Source organism: Taurulus bubalis (assembly GCF_910589615.1).
Source record: "Taurulus bubalis genome assembly, chromosome: 15".
NCBI lineage: Eukaryota > Metazoa > Chordata > Actinopteri > Perciformes > Cottidae > Taurulus > Taurulus bubalis.
Genome location: NC_136603.1, coordinates 18175575 through 18192287, shown reverse-complemented (window position 1 = coordinate 18192287; position 16713 = coordinate 18175575). Strand labels below are relative to the sequence as shown.

The following is a 16713-nucleotide window of genomic DNA, read 5'->3' as shown; positions in this document are numbered from 1 at the left end:
GTCACACTCTTGACATAGGCCGTTATACTACAGGGGTAGAATCACATGATCTGTTCAACTGAGGATGTAGGAGGTTTTACCAGAGGTGGCCAGTATCATGAGGAGATGATTTAGGCAAGAAAATCATTTTTGTCAAACAATGACTTGGGACATTATTTTAGGAAAGTGACGATGTAATCGCTTCTAACCTTCACTGTCTTATTGTACCCTTCAGATTAGCACACACAGTTGGATAAGTAGCCAACACAGCCAAGACATGGCAGGTGGTTTGCTCCCAACGGGCTGATAATCTTATCAAGCTACGATGTAACATAGCCTGAAATAAAAGTACTGCTGCTGTGCTTGTCGTACCCGTGTTTAGTTTAAACAGAGATTCCATAGAACTGTTTGTACAAAATATTAGATACACCTCTATATTAAAGTGTTACCCACTACTCAATCACTACATTTCACATCTGCTATCTTGGTGCATGTTTTGGGCCCACAAAGTGACGACATGGTTTGGTCTCATTTATTACCAGCTGACTGAAAAACAACCTTTTATATTCTCTCATAGCTGTTGAGAAATAAAGGCTTTGAAGCAGGGGAATGGGAGATGGTTTCCTCTGTTGCTAAATGTACCATCTGAGATGACTCAGTTTCTACTTTTCACCCACGCCACAACATCGTTGTGTGTGTGTGTGTGTGTGTGTTTGTGTGTGTGTGTGTGTGTGTGTGTGTGTGTGTGTGTGTGTGTGGTGGGGGGATCTTTGTTAGAAGTCTTTTTTTCTGCCGTGATTGTTACATAGCAGCCAGTCACTGGGCTCTACCACTTCTCCATCAGACCTTCATGCTATCACCTGGTGTGGTTGCTAGGATATTTGTGATATAACTGTCAGGTCTATATAGCAGTGTATGTAGTCATGGGTGAAGCACATTTTCATGTTTTTATAGCATGTGCTATTTGGCTGGTGATTCAATTTCCAAAGGCTCACATCCTCTTTTGTGTTATTGATTATTAATTTAAGTCTGCAGCTGGTTATCCTGCTTTAATACACACTGCACTGGTTATTATGGGCACCAGCTCAAAATGAGAATACCAAATATGTGTATGATCAAAGGTATTGGTAGATGCCAGTAGCTTCTGTGTGTGTCAGAAATACATTGTCAGCATCCGTTCCACCTGGAAGAGAGCTGGATACCATTTTCATTGATGTGTCATTGTTGACTTGTGTTGCTTTGATTACAATATTTAAATTGTTTTTATAAATGTAATAGGCGTATGGCAGGGTCTGCCATCAAAATATACATTTTTGCATGAAAATATATTCAGAAATGACATGTTTTGGTCCGATAGTATTTTCACCTGCATTTTTTAAACAATTTTCCCTTTATGTTTATAATTTTCCTTGATCGATCATGACGCAGCAGCTGCTGCTCTTTGGTCTGCTGCTACATTTTTTTTACTGAGTCTCCAAAAAAGGAAAATAACTTAAATTCTAACAGCTTTATCTTATCTAAGAAACCTTAATTACACTGACTATTTAATTTGTGTGCATACTATATATATTATCTTTTCCATTGTTGCTTCCAGTTGAAAGAGGAAGAGATTTCTCCTTTCAGTTTCAAATAACACATTAAATGGAGTGGACTTGTAGCACGTTTCTACTCTTCCGACCCCTCAAAGAGTTTTCACCCATTCACAGGACTAACAAACATAATTCACACCACGCTGAACAGCTACGGGAGCAATTTGGGTTTAAGTGCCTTGCCCAAGGACACCGACATGGACTAGCTTAGCCGGGGATCGAACCGCCGATCATCTGATTGAATGACAACCCAGCTCTACCACTGATCCTACATCTCTAGCTGTAAACTAAAACATTAATACAATATTTTAACAATGAAAAACAATAATTTAACCATAGAAATGCAAGTAAAGTTATGCAACAGACGTCTTGGACCCTACAATACTACTTACTGCATGTTGATGCTGTTCACAGTAACAGGATTATTCCAACAAAAGTAGCTAATTTGTATTCCTTTAAATGTTAATTTCAGAGAAAAACATTGACCAATTATCTAAACATCCTCCACCATCTGGATTATAATAAAGCATGTAATTTAAAATAGCCTTATGGCCTATTTTATGTCAATACTATTGTAAGAGTAAAGTGAGTGTTATCATTCATCGTGTATTGACTCCGTTGCTGCTCTGGTGCTGACCATTGGCTGGTTGTGAGAATGTGTGGGCGTCCCACACATTCTGTCTCACGCCGCCAGCCCACACAGCTCCTGGCCCCACACACACACACTTAGAAGTAAGCTTCCATCTGAGAAATGACACTATCCACTCATGACTTATGTAAATGATAATCACATTTATGGTATAACGATGAAGAGAAAACTCCAGATGGGTTTTTATTATCGAGTTTCTTTTTGGTTGATGTATACACTCAGTTATCAGATGTTGTTGTGACATAAGAGACACTAAATCCAATGCATCAAAACTACCACCCATTTGAATGGGAGGCCCACTGCAGGGAATAATTGTTATAAGGAAATTAGTAGCACAATTAGTACAGAAAATAACAGGCACATTTAGCTCATCCTCATCTCAATCAGTTTCGCACATTTATTGCCATTTCTTGAAGACATTTTCTCTCCAAAAGGAAGCCCAACATATCATATTATTACAGATTAGAGGCCATAGCTGTGGATCTGCTGGGGGATGAAGAAGAAAGAGGTGAAGAAAGAAAGAGTGAGATTCATTAGGTGCTGTGGCGGCTGCAATTATTATTCAGTTTTGACCAAGTGTGCAGCAGCTGAGATTGTTGTAGGTTTTAAAACCCTTGATCATATGTGTACGCTTCTGTAGTAGAAAATAAAAAATGCACCACATATCTCATGTATCCAGGGCAGCCTCTCTCTCCCAGCATCCAGAGCATTAATTAACAGAGGATGCAGTCGATTCCCCTTCAGCAGCGACCCTGCCCCTGGCCTTTTCTGCTTTGCCAGAGCCGAGTAATCATTGACTGTTTAGGAACCGGAATCCAGATGACCCACAGTCACTCAAAACCAGCGATCTGATTCGTAGAGAGCGATGCTCCTCATTGACGGGCCATGTGTGTCCCCGCTGTATGTCGGCCATCTTCAGCTGCACTCAGAGCTAAGGTTCAAAGTTTGAGTTTGAGCTAAACTCAAAGTGTGAGTTGGTTTTAGTCTTACTAAAGCTGCAGAAGAAGCTGAAGAAGTTATTTTGACTTCATCATGACATTGTCATAGTGTAAGCTCTGTCCTGAACCCATCTCAATCAAAGATGTTTGATACAACACCTTGTTGTAATTATGTCAGGGGGAAACCTGTGATTCACATCAATAGTGGTACAATGCAATGTTCTTGACTTTTAAAATGATCTTATTATTTTACAAACATCATATATGCATTTTATGGCTCAATTCAATTGGGATCAAAACATGATTTTTCTCTCGATGTTATCTCCATCAAATTCATTATGGATTTATAAGCTGCCTTTAAGCATCTCAGGACAATTTGTCTAGCTCCACCCACACGTCATGACATACAAAGGAAATGCAGATCCTGTCATAGCCAGCAGTGTATTCAATATTTGATTATTCTTTTATTTTACTTTATAAACTGAAAGAAGTTAATCAAATTAGTCAAACCTCCTGCTTTCCTATTAACGCTTGTACACACACACAGTTTTACAGAGGGTCCTGTTGAGCTCACACTGGGCCACCTGTTGTAGACAAGTCAGACCACGTCATCTCAGGGGATGCATGGTTTCCATAGAGACCCAGGGGCGGGACTGGTGCAGCTTGCTCTGATAATCAGCACCATGCTGGAGAAGATTCTTAGGTGCTATTCTAATATTCTCATCCTTTAGATTTCTCACTAGCACTACTTGTTGTTGTGTTCGTAGGCAGTTCTCTAGTATATAGTTCTGCATAGTTGTCTTTTTGGTGCTTTTTCCGTTTAATGACATCCGGGTGGAGAAAGCCACCTTTTTCAAACTTGACCCTCATGCACATTACATGGTTGGAAAGTGATGGCGGCACTATGGAAACGAAAGGCTTCACCTCTTCTGCTCGGAATCATTTGATGTTGGATTTCCAAAAGCCACCAGGATCAATGGGCTGGGGACATCGTTAAAAAAGGGCGGCACTGCCATTCAGCTGACAGGCAGCTCTCACAAAGTAGACCATCCCTTATCAATACTTCCTGTTGAAGCTGCAGCTAAGTTGAATGTTGCTACCATTGATGCATTGCTCTGATTGTGGCTACAGCAGGAGACTTCAGCCTGAGGGTGTAGCTCTAACATAGCGTTGTGTGTGGATTTAAGGCAAACTAAAAGATGTTTGTGGAATTGAGGATCTTGTGATTTTAATCTCTGGACTGAAGGGTGATTATTTGGACTGATACATCGTTGAACATTTTTTGCGTGTTTTTGAGCTTCATTGAACTTCCTCTTCAGAAGTTGGAGTCCCTGAGCGCAAGCTATTTTTTTCATGGCTGCCTCAGGCCAAATTCTTTACAAAAACGTCTAATACTGGAGCTGGTTTTCAAAGTCTACACACAGGTTATTTTGCACAACCAGGAGCAATACCACAGAGGTAGGCTAGTGCTCGCTGCAAAGACCCAGGTTTATCCAACAGTGACCCAGGGTGAGCAACGGCGTTCAGGAGTTGGAAGCCCTGAATGAGCAGTGTGTCCACTCGGAGATCGGAGGATAGGAGGAGGTACCGACTGTGGAGATGACAGACATTGAGGGACCAGAGAACCAGGGGCATGGGACCCCTGATAAGAAGCTTGGCACTGACCACCATGGACCAGACCGTCGGTACAGTGTCCAGAAAGGCATAGGCACCTCAAAGCAGAATCTACAGGACCACCACAGCTCGATGGCCAATGTGGAAGGGGACTTTGACTTTGAAGAGTTTGTTTTGGATTTCGATGACGATGACTTGCTTGAGTCAATCCACACTCAGCTGGGGTCCCCTGTCGAGACAACCCGTAAGTTGTGTGTAGAGAGATTCACCTATATACTCTTGTAGTGCAGGTATTTCATTTGTTTTCAGTCAATGCAGAGCTGTAAGTCATGGACATTTGGCAGCAGTGAAAGCTACGTCAAGCTTCTGATGAAGGAAGTTCTGATGCAATAGTAACTAGAAATTCCCATGGATGATTCTATTTTTATGTGACCGATCAATGGACGGGGGCTCTCTTTTTCCCTATTGATTGTGTAGCATGCCACTTGCTTAATTAATGGCAGTGTAATGCTCATTCAACACACAGAACAAAGTTGCCCACAGTATTGAGCGAATTGACACGGTGCTCCACTACTGCTCTTTCCTGCTTTCCTATTGATCCAGTGGCACCCATTTGGCTCTGGGGTGAGCCATAGCTGGAGCGGAAAGACATTTCATTGACCAGCGTTGTGTGGTTCCACAATTTTCACCAAATAGCCATTGCCGTGTCATGAAGCTCGGTTCCAACACATGCAGAAGGTGATCTGCCTGCAATACCTTGGCACAGGGCTAATCAATCACAAACTCATTTGGGCCAGATTGTATAACCAGGAAATGTAGATAGACCAGTTTCAGCAGCCTATTTAAAACCTTTTTATTTTAATTTAGCTTTTGGCAATGATGCAATTTTAAGTTAAAGGAAATAAATGAAGAAAAACAAACCTCACATATCTGATCTTGGCACATGTGTAGAGATACCTCCCTCCATCTTTATGCTTCCATCTTTATGCTTCATGGCAGCACTTCCCGTCTTGTGACTGTCATTGGCCAGATATTTTGAAAAGCTATTAAGCTTGGCCGGAACTGCGTCACATGAGAAAACATAGATTTGTGAAAGATACAAATGGCGTAGTTGCCAATAGATCCATACAGCTTCCCCGATTGGTACTGCGCTTGTGCAACTCTCAACAGAGATAAGAAGAAAGCGAGATGCCTCACTCAATAGCAACTTCCATACACTATTTAGTGATATACGGGTCAGGATTTTTTAATACCCACACCCACCCAACCTGTTGTGGGAGCCAATCTCCACCGCCCAATCTGCAACAATATGCTTTAATCAACCACCAGAACACAACCTGCAAACTGCCAACTTTATGCATTATAGTAGCACAACTGTCAGGAATGAGGACTAAGACAAATAGGACAGAGGAAATGACTGAGAGCTTGCTCTGTGTGTGAGAGAATGACAGAGAGAGGGGAAGAGACATACTACTACGTAGTTTACATTTTTTCGTCATAGCTATGTAATGCTGAACGAGTGTAATGTAGCCTCTGGGCCGAATGTGGCCCGGCAATTCAACATTTATAATCACCAATTGGTGTAGGATTCAATACAGTAGTAGCTGAAAACAGTGGGCACCAACTGGGTATGTGGGGTTGGTTGAGCAGTTAAAAGTTATAACTAGGGATTTGCTCTTGATAACTTCCCTACAGACATTCATGGTCCCCAGAGGATGCATCATGATGACTTTGTTGATCCCCTGATGCTTCGAATTGAGGCCAAACAGTACTGTTTTAAACTAGTATCAAAGGTGAAGACATCAAAGTGTGTTAGTTATTTTAGGAACCACCCCGTACATACAAAGGTGCACGACATAATGTCAAACAGGATATCTTTTTTTTAGCCACATCCCATTCCAAACTAGATTTTAGATGCAATAAGTTGCAAATTAGATTTTTACAACAATTTGATTTCAGTTAGGTCAAGAGCACAAAGAAAGAGACAATCAGATATAATATTGAACAGCATTGGTACCTGGCGAGCAAATACATTGTTTTTATATTTTGATTGATATTGAAGGGATTTGCTTGATTTCTAAAATGCACATAAATCAGCGTTATCAAAATCAGATGGTTCGTTACAAGAAGATCGTTCAGCTGACTATCTAGAACATGTGTGTCTTGTCATTGACCCAAGTGAACAATGCAGACCGGTCACGAATCTGCTCATGTTGCCAATGTGGAGTCAAAGTAAAGTCAAAGGGTTTTTCTTCCAGCTCACTGGAAAATAAATAATAATCAAAGGTCATGAATGTGCCACAAGGTTCTACACTTAAATTAAATAAGAAACATTAGAGAAAGAAATGTGTGTACATTCTCAGTAGACTTGACATTGCCTTTAAATGGCTCTGTCTATAATAGTCCCTCCACTTATTTTGGCTGCTGTTTTAAATTGTTCAAAGCAGTTGATCCCAGGAAACTCCTCAGAGATTGAAAAATGATGTGTGGTAATGTTGGATCATACCAATGTGCTCACAATCCTGTAGATGGAGTGTATATTGGTATTTTAAGTAAGGGCCGCTTAAGATCAAAGGCCTCAGCCCAGATAAGATACCAGCTCAAGAGGAGGAAGAGGAACTGAAGTTATTTCCGCTGTCCGGGCTCCGCCCTATGGTGAGAAAACCCGCTGAAGCAGTTCATACAAGGACAGCTTTTAGAGCTGTTCCCTCCTGAGAAAAAGAAATGCGTTCGAACTTCGTCTTGATTTCCATTTCGCTCTGTTTCCCTGAGCAAGGCATGACGCAGCAGAATGGAACAATTACTGCAGTTTTATGAGCACACAAACACACACATAGCCTCTCTCTCTCTCTCACCTCCGCTGTGGTTACCTCCGGCAGCTCATGTAAAAGATTAAAAAAGACAGTGTTTATTGAGTGAAAAATGATGTTCAGCCGTTGGCCAGTCTGATTGGTCGACAGCGGTTCCAGACTGAATGCAAATGTTGATTTCTGAACTCTCCCCCAGATCTTTACCATGACCTTAAATACACCAACCCCATTTTATTGGTTAACCATATATAATCTAATATATTATCTACCCATAATCCCTATTTGCTGCCTGGAAATTGGATTATTAATCTAAACACTCCTGATATGCTTTAAAAGGTAGTTCATAGTAAATACACCTGATTTGCACTTAAAACATGCACAACTACTGGTATTTTCTTTTAAACATCTAATTTTCTTAAAATCCTAAATAAATGTCACCAAATAACATTTATGTATAAAAACACAAACTGGGCCTCAAAAGACTTAATAATAATCACGATGCTCTAATCACGTAAGACATTCTTTACCACTCTATTAACACATTTCCACACAGGTGGTACGCCTTTTCTTTTTCTTTCCCAGTTCCTTTATCCAAACGACTGACCTCACAAGCGTCCCACTCTCTTACATGGCAAATGATAGCCAGGTCCTCACTGACCTCCTCATAATGCTAAATTCAATAAAATATGATTTGTGGCTGAAGGAAAGTGAAAATGAAATTACTCTTTTTGAACTGACAAATGTCTGGAGGCAAAAGCACCTCCTCTGTAACAGTTTCCCATGGCATACATACTGTAGGTTCTCTCTCACCCATGGAGCTGTTGCCTTCTGTTACTGGATGTTCTTCTGTCAACTGGAAACTTAAACAGACAGACAAATTAGATTCCTGATTTTCCAGTCGCCAGCATATTTTCTGAGTTAGAAAGGATGTTGTTTTTATTCACAGTCCTGGAGAAAGAGCATCTCCAGCCTCTGCTTGCAGATGCACCTAGTTAGGTCGGTTTCCAGAAAATCATTATGGTTTAGTAACTTTGAGCTTGTACATTTTGACTTAAAATGCTTGTGTCTGTGCAGGTCACAGATTTGAGGACAACCCCGGGGTGAGACGCCACCTGGTGAAGAAGTCATCACGATGTCTGATAAACCGAGGCAGCAACAGTTCCACACCACTAAGCAGCCTGAAGAAGAAGAAGAGAGCAGCAGATAAGAAAACCCATGAGGTTTGCAGCACACTTTTTACCCCCAAACGCATTCATCTGCATATTGACCGCTGGGTGAACACTTCATATTATGCAGGACATTCAAAACCAAAAAGTTTCTGTTAATTTCTTGACCACTTGGGGGCAGTTGAACTACCTATAAAAGCAAAATACTGACATCATATCACCTTATTAAGTCATCATACATTTGCACAGCTTTTCTTTTGAATGGTGTTTCTATTTCACCCAACACATGTAAGTCCAATATTTACTCTCCTTGTGGTCCTGGTTTGGTCTCCACTAGCTCCTGAGGGGAAACATCTGGCTCTTTAGCTACTAAGCTTTTTTTTTATTTAATCTTGTAATATCCACTATGCTTATCTTCAGTTGTGTTAGTTTTTTTTTCAATGGATCTTTGCATAAAACAGCTGCCTATTGCTCGTGAGTTGTGGGACATAAAAGCAAAACAGTAAGCTGAAAGAGGCTAAACAGTTAGAAACTTTAGAACTGGATAATAATGCTTAATGCGTTCAACACTACCAGTCACTTGATCCACTGAAGAAATACAAATTTAAATTAGCGCTTCTTGATGAGTGTGACTAATGACGAATGATAAACGCTTCCTGGAGTGTTGTCTTAGTTTCAGCACATTCCTCGTCATTGACCTGATGAGACTTGAATAAAAACGTGCTCCTTGTGTTCCACCTCAGTCTGACCACAGACATTTCACAAAAGCACAAATCCTATGAGTATTATATTGCTTTGCTCCGAGAACACTTTGCTAAAAAGGAATATTGAGTTGAATTGTGACTGAATGTCTTTCCAAACTATTTGGTCATCTTCTTAGTCCAAGCCACTCTTAACTGGATTCAAACCACTTAGTTGCTCCCCACAAAGTTGTGTGTCAGCTGTGTCATTGGATTAGCTGTCTATGAATGTATTTTCCTATCAGTATAATGTTGTGTTTTTGTTGGAAAAACTATCCAAGATAGGAACAAGTAGACTGTGGCTGTGCTGGTGTTTTTTTTTTTTTGTAGGCTATAGGTTCTAACCTTATTGTAGCTATGCTGTAGCAGATAAAAAGGAGAGCGGTAATCTTCACAGCTTGTCATGCTTATATATCTGTTCTACTTCATCTGCAGTTGTTTGTGGAGCTGAACGAGCTGATTGTGGACAAGGACCATGAAATGCGTTGGAAGGAACGGGCCCGCTGGATCAAGTTTGAGGAGGATGTGGAGGAGGAGACGGACCGCTGGGGCAAACCCCATGTGGCTTCACTCTCCTTCCGCAGCTTGCTGGAGCTTCGCCGCACCATCACACACGGTAAAACGGCTCCTGCATGCACACAGCCAAGGCAGATGTTCACAGCACCCGTCTTGTGGTTTACCTATTTCCATGTTTCCCTTTCCAAGATAGTCATGGCATCCAAAAAAAGCAAAGGAAACTTGCAACAATTTCTCCCTGAAAAAATGTAGCCGAGCGCTGGATGTTGATACTATTTAAACAATCAAGTTTGGCTCCTCATCTTCCTGTACCTCCCTTCCTTACAGGCGCCATCCTTCTGGACCTGGAGCAGAACTCTCTGCCCGGCATCGTCCATCTTGTGGTGGAGACGATGATCATCTCTGACCAGATCAGAGCTGAGGACAGACCCAGTGTTCTTCGGGCTCTGCTTCTCAAACACAGGTCAGCAACCACACTAACACTAGCTTAAATGTTGAATGCACCTTTCTCAAAGAAAACATTTGTTTCAACATTTTAGTCTTTTAAAAAACCTTTGAGTGTACCTGAGGCTTATCGAGCGAGTTTAATTTAGTCTGGCTCTCTGACAAAAACTCCACTTAACCTAACATTAGCAATTGGCATACATATAAGTACAAAGCTGCAGATTCTTTTAAATGGAAATCTATGTGCAGGGATCAGGTTCTTCAGGCCTCCACACATGGAACATTTGTTAAAGAGACTTCATGGATCCAATCACTGTCAGAAATGCTCTAACAGAATGTCAGGACCCGTGTTATTTGACAATACTTATGTGCTATTTCCTAGAAACCCAGTTTAATAGACATTTACTATACTATACTAAAATGTATATTATCTTGGAAAGTATTGCTACTGGTTTGGAAATACAGTACCCTGTAATCCTAGAAATGTTACTCATTGCAACAAATGTAATTAATAACCCTTTTAAATGCAAGCCCTCCACTAGGGGGCCAGCGTGCTTGTTTATGAGTTCATATCTTGTGTTATACTAATCATAATCATCTGTGGCGCAAGCACCTGCCACTTCCCAGCCATTTTCCATCCATCCCAAAATAAAAATCCCAGAGAAAAAACTGAAATATGACTTACTTTTTGCTGAAAACGATGTCTCACATAGCTTTGCTTGGTAGCATTACGAGCGCCAGCTTTGTTTTGAGATGTGTTCAAGGTCCAGGAAGACCTGTTTCTTTTTCGCAAAATGTGTTGCTTGACTCATTCTGAGTGGCTAAAACGTCTGTCAGTCTCATTTGGATGGCTTTAGACGGCTCCCATAGGCTCGTAAGATTAAAAGGTGTTTTTGTCTCAATTCTGACCTTGTATGAGGGAGATATGATGCATTTTGTGTTACGTTATGATCCATAAGGAAAAAGGATATGTATGTTTTTGTTTTGACCATATACACTTAATCGCACAAGTATTATACTACTTTTAATTATTCAAATAGCCCTTGTGGTTGAGGAACTAGACCTGTTTTAGTATGGCTATGGCCACCTTTTCTTTTTTGGAAAAAGGGCTTGGTTTTTAGGCCAAAACCAAAAATGTATGTATCCGAATAACAATTCCGATATATGTTATTCCTCTCAGCCATACAACTCCATTGTTGTCCATGAATACTCACTAGAACACTAAACGTGTATTAATCAGCCACTAAAAAAAAATCCTCAAGAGAAAGGTAAATATTTACAGCTGTTTGAGTTACTTTAGCTAAAAACTACAGCGCCCTGCTATGGAAGGAATTATACATTAATATTTAGACTTAATCTAGACTAAAAACTGCATAAATCAATGATTTATTTTAAAAGATTTACTTAAGATTATGTTAAAACATGTTAGTATTAAATAATACAGCCCGCCTTATCCTGTAAGCACTTCTTTTAATGTGGACACATTATTTTTGACTCACAGTTGATTGATGAGGACTTTCCTCTTTTATATGTTTTTATATGTTTGATCTGAAGGCCTGTTTCTGGTTTGTGGTGTTAGTTACCATGGCATCAGATCTTGATTGCATTCCATGTAATAGTTAGTTGTTTCTTCATCCATGTATTAACAAACCTGCCAGTGTACGGCAGTGTGGATGCAGCTTTGTTTACATTTTGAGCACGGATTGAAGCTATGGCAGCATAGGAATAAAATCCTAACCCTCCTCATTAATCATTATCCTGCAGTGGAGGTGGTTACAAAAAAGGCAAACTCAGGGGAACTGAACAGGGAATTTCCAAATTGTGACATTTAACACTTGGCTCATCATCTGGTGTACTTCCCCGGGGGATGACTAAATTGCACATGTTAAGACTGCACTGTAGCTGCACTAGGTCTTCAAGCATATAGATTCAGATTAAAATGTATATTATCCATCGTGTGAGCTATCCTGGTTCTTTGATCTCTGCCTTTTTTTAAGATCTTTGCTTTCTCAGTCAAACTTGATTGTATGTGTCAAAAATGTTTGGTTTGAAATGAGACAGAGTTAAAACCCAGGATTTCAGATGAAAGGAGGCTGACTCAACATCAGGCTTGTTGGGTGTCTTCAATCCGAGGTTTACTGTTTCTCGTCAACAGGGTCAGTTGTTATTTTAGCCTTTGAGGTTTTTGGTGCTTTGTGGTTTCTGCATAACCTCGCTTTTTTTTTTTTTCTCCCATCGCGCCCGCTCAACCACTGTTGGTATCATGTTCAAAGAATGTTGTTGGAAATTATTGGGTGTGATTTTGTCAAACCAGCAGAAGTGTTTTGAGAGGTTGTGTTCATCATGGGACACCACAACCTTTTTTCAGGTGTCAATTCAAAAAAACATCAGTGACCAGGATTTGCTCACTTGAAAAGCACTCAAATTCCCTCAGCTAACAATCATCAGAGGGGCGAGTGACATCACATCCTGCCATCCCGCCCTGTCAAATAAACACAAGCATTTGTCCGTGATGTGAATGTCGTCATCCACGCTATCTCGAGCTCTCTCGAATGGTCCCCCCTTATTGATTGGTGCCTGCACATGTGGCCAATGCAATAGTGCGCTACACATAGTGCATTATAGATTCCCCAAAGTTACATAACCACAAAAAAAGTCAACTAAATGTCAGCTGTCTAAATAAATTAGTAGAGGAAATGTAAGCCGTGCCTGTCGATTTTAGGGATCACTTTAAATGCTACACCGCATCGAATGGCCATTGGAAACATACGATTTATCAGTGTGTCTTTTGCTCGGTCGGTCAACCATGTTACTATTGGAAAGATTGGCATTACATTTTATACTGACATTCAAGATCCCCAGATGAAGCCTAATGACTTGTCCTCTGGTGCCAACACGCGTTTTCTTTCCTTTTTTAAGTGAAACGTCTCGATAACTTTGTCGATAAAGTTGGTTTGGACATTCAGAATTGCCAGATGATAAATCCTCATAATGTTTGGTGATCCCTTTGTTTTCTTCTTCTCCAGAGCTACCAGCAGGATCACATTGAGTGAATGCTATTTCTTTCTGCTTTGGCATGTATAGTCTCAAAAGCAAAGCCACAGACAAATGTGCTATAATGACAATGACTATAATGGCAGGTTTCAACTCATCACTACAATGTGGAAGAGTGAATATCCAAAATGCATTTAATGCAAAGTGCAAATCTGGCATATGCATCTGGGATATCCAGACAAATACTAAAAATGGTAAATTGTCTAGATCATTATCTAAAGGCAGATAATAACACTATGCAAAAATAAATATGCCATATTCAAAATTCATATTTCAAAGTTCATGAATTCAGATCTCAAAATAATCATATAATCAAAATCAGCATTATTATAGGCCTTTGAGTGTCAATGAGAGACAAATGCTTTACATTTTAAAAGTGATGCCACCCAGAGTTGTGTTTCTAATTTTGGTCAATTTAAAACCATACAGTAAATAAGAGGATTCATAATGGGAAGTATAGTGTTGAGAACATTCACTCATACCTGTTTAAGTTTTCTAAGGATCTCATGTTATCCTTGTGTCTCTGTACACAGCTCTTGTAAGCCACTGGTCCGCTGTCCTCTGTCTGGCGACCCCTCTGTTAAGCCAGAATGGTACAGCCGGGGTTTGATCACAGCTTTCTTGCATGAACAATGCATTGGTGTGATAACATTTTTAAAGTTTGGATTTGGCCAGTAGATTATCTCAAATAATTCAACATTACTGACCTTGTGTTGACCAAACCTAACCTGCACGGGACTGATTTTCACACACACACACACACACACACACACACACACAAAGCGACACGACAGATGCTCCAAAAATAAGATGGCCAGCAGACATTGTGTGTTTATTCCATCTTTCACAGCCATTACACATAAAGTCACAGCATGTCTCTGGCTGCTTCCACAGGGGAGACAAAACACTCTCATTAGAGTCATCGCCAGTCTGAGATACCAGATTTATGACGTGGAAAGCAGCACATTGAAATGCTGCTGAAACGTAGCTCATCGCTTACTCAGACCACTTTAAAGATTCTCTGGAAACTACGTGAGTACAATTCACTTTAGTGTCACACCTCGTTCCTTTGTCCAATCTGGGCGCCTTCTCATTGAACCATGTGGACCTAATGAGGTGATGTCACCAATGGCCTGAGCATGAAGCAGTGTATAAAATCCTGGCTGGTTTGACACACTAAATACTTCTCTGTAAGAGACAGAGAAACGTGCTACACAGATTAGTCTCCGGCTATTTTATTAACGTTCTAATGCAAATTTCCCTTTTTGAAGAATTCCTGTGTCAACTCAGATTTTCTCATGAGAGCATAGTAATTAGCTTGAATTGAAAGGTGGTTTGGATTTGGATTTTGTGGGTGAGTTTTGTATATTTATGAGCTGCATTGCAACGGCATGAGGTAAAACTCTTCAGCATGTTGAATGAACGGGATGTAGATTAAGTTAAAAAGAATCTGTGGTTGTCATTGCCAGAAATTATCCTACAGACCTCTTATTCAAAGTACTTTATGGTAATGATTTCTTCATTTGTTTACGAGAACATATACTATCACATTATAATCCTAGTTTAACTATCCTCAGGCCGGAGAGATAACATGTAGATACACATTCATGTTCTTGGGAGCACTATACAGAGCATTTGAACTTGGGAGCAGTAGTTTGGCAAAATAATCGTATTTACTAGCAACTGATAGAATACATGGCAAGTCATCAAACTCCCTTTGTGGATCAATGCCATTAAATGGATTTTAAAGCTTGATTGAACCTTGTGCTAAAGGACCAGTGTGTAAAATTTATTGCCATCACCCCGCCGCTCACACCTCACTTTCCAAGCGTGTTGGAGAACTACGGTGGCCTACAGGTAACTTACAAAATCCAAAGGTCCTCTTTAGAGCCAGTCCTTGGTCTTGCCGTTCTAGACTACTGTAGAAACGTGCCGATAAAACATGGCAGACTCTGTGAAAAGGACCCGTTCCCTATGTAGATATGTAGCGCTTATTCTAAGCTAACGAAAAAAACAACTTTTCTTAGTTTTTGGTGATTAAACACTGATGAAAATATATAGTTGTGAATATTACGTGTCATTCCTGCTAATAAATGCTCCTTAATCTATACAATTTATTCAAACATACTGTAATGAGCATACTGATAAGATAGAACTTTTAAGTACAATGTTGATTGATGCTGCCCCTTCTCAATCTCATGTCAAAAATGTGCTCATGGTTACAAGAGGTTGCATCTCAATCACTTTGGTGATCCCCTCAGTTTTCATCCAGCATCATCGTCAGATTAATATTTCCATTAATGTTTGCATTGGTTAATCAAACTAATAGCTGCACTTTGAGGTTTGTGCTAATTAGCAAACGTTAGCATGCTAACACACTAAGGCTAAGATGATGACGCTGGTAAGCATTGCTCAACATCAGCGTGTTAAAATGATCACTGTTAGCATGTTAACATGCTGATGTTGGCATTTAGCCATTGATCATGTTTTGTTTTTTTCCCCAGCCACCCGAGTGATCTGAAACATCGCTTTCACCGCCACCACTCATCCAGCAGTCTTCATGGCAGCTTCAATCACAACAACGTGGAGACCAATCTGCCACTGGTGGCTGAGGAGCAGGAGGATTGCCAGGATAACAAAGGGCCGGTGTATGACCCAAAACAAGACGTGTTTGTCAGCCTGTTTGTAAGTTTCTTTGGATTTTTCTGTATGGCATTGGATTGTAATTCACTCTACAGCAATACTTGTCCTTTACTCCTTCACTCTTTGTGTCTGTGAGCACAGTGCATACGTTCACTTTGCCAGAGCTAAAGTATGCGATTAACTCGTTTGGAGAGAAATCCAGCGGGATAATTGAACTCAGCTATCTAAATGGACGGAGATAAAAGCCACGTCTTGTACTAGTTTATGGTTTGCATTAAGTTCTAAGAATCAGCAGTAAGCATATATTTGAGCGTGATTACCCTAAAGTCCTGATGTGAGGCCTGTGGCTCTCTTATTGTTCTTTAAAACACCCCTCCACAAGGTCAGAAGTCATAAAGGTGATGCTTGAAGTCAGAAGGAGCAAGCCTCTCTATGCCACATGTGTTGAATTATGTTCTTAGTCAGCTTACAGGTGCTTCTAGTTAAAGCTTCTTGATGCATTAACTGTGAAAACGTAGTGTTCCCCGTGGCTTAAAATCTTGGCAAATTTAAACAGCCTATTAAAAACATT

At 40.3% G+C, this 16713-nt stretch overlaps 1 protein-coding gene across 2 annotated transcripts in view; it reads left to right on the top strand.

Moving 5' to 3' along the window:
- slc4a3 (solute carrier family 4 member 3) overlaps window positions 1-16713 on the top strand; it is a gene marked incomplete at both ends in the record, with an annotated part of 41188 nt that overhangs the window by 13530 nt on the left and 10945 nt on the right. For both annotated transcript variants that reach the window (XM_079231344.1, XM_079231343.1), the window contains 4 exons: window positions 8654-8799; window positions 9921-10101; window positions 10329-10464; window positions 16004-16184. In XM_079231344.1, the coding sequence (XP_079087470.1) occupies window positions 8654-8799; window positions 9921-10101; window positions 10329-10464; window positions 16004-16184 (644 nt within the window). The remainder of the gene's footprint in view (window positions 1-8653; window positions 8800-9920; window positions 10102-10328; window positions 10465-16003; window positions 16185-16713) is intronic.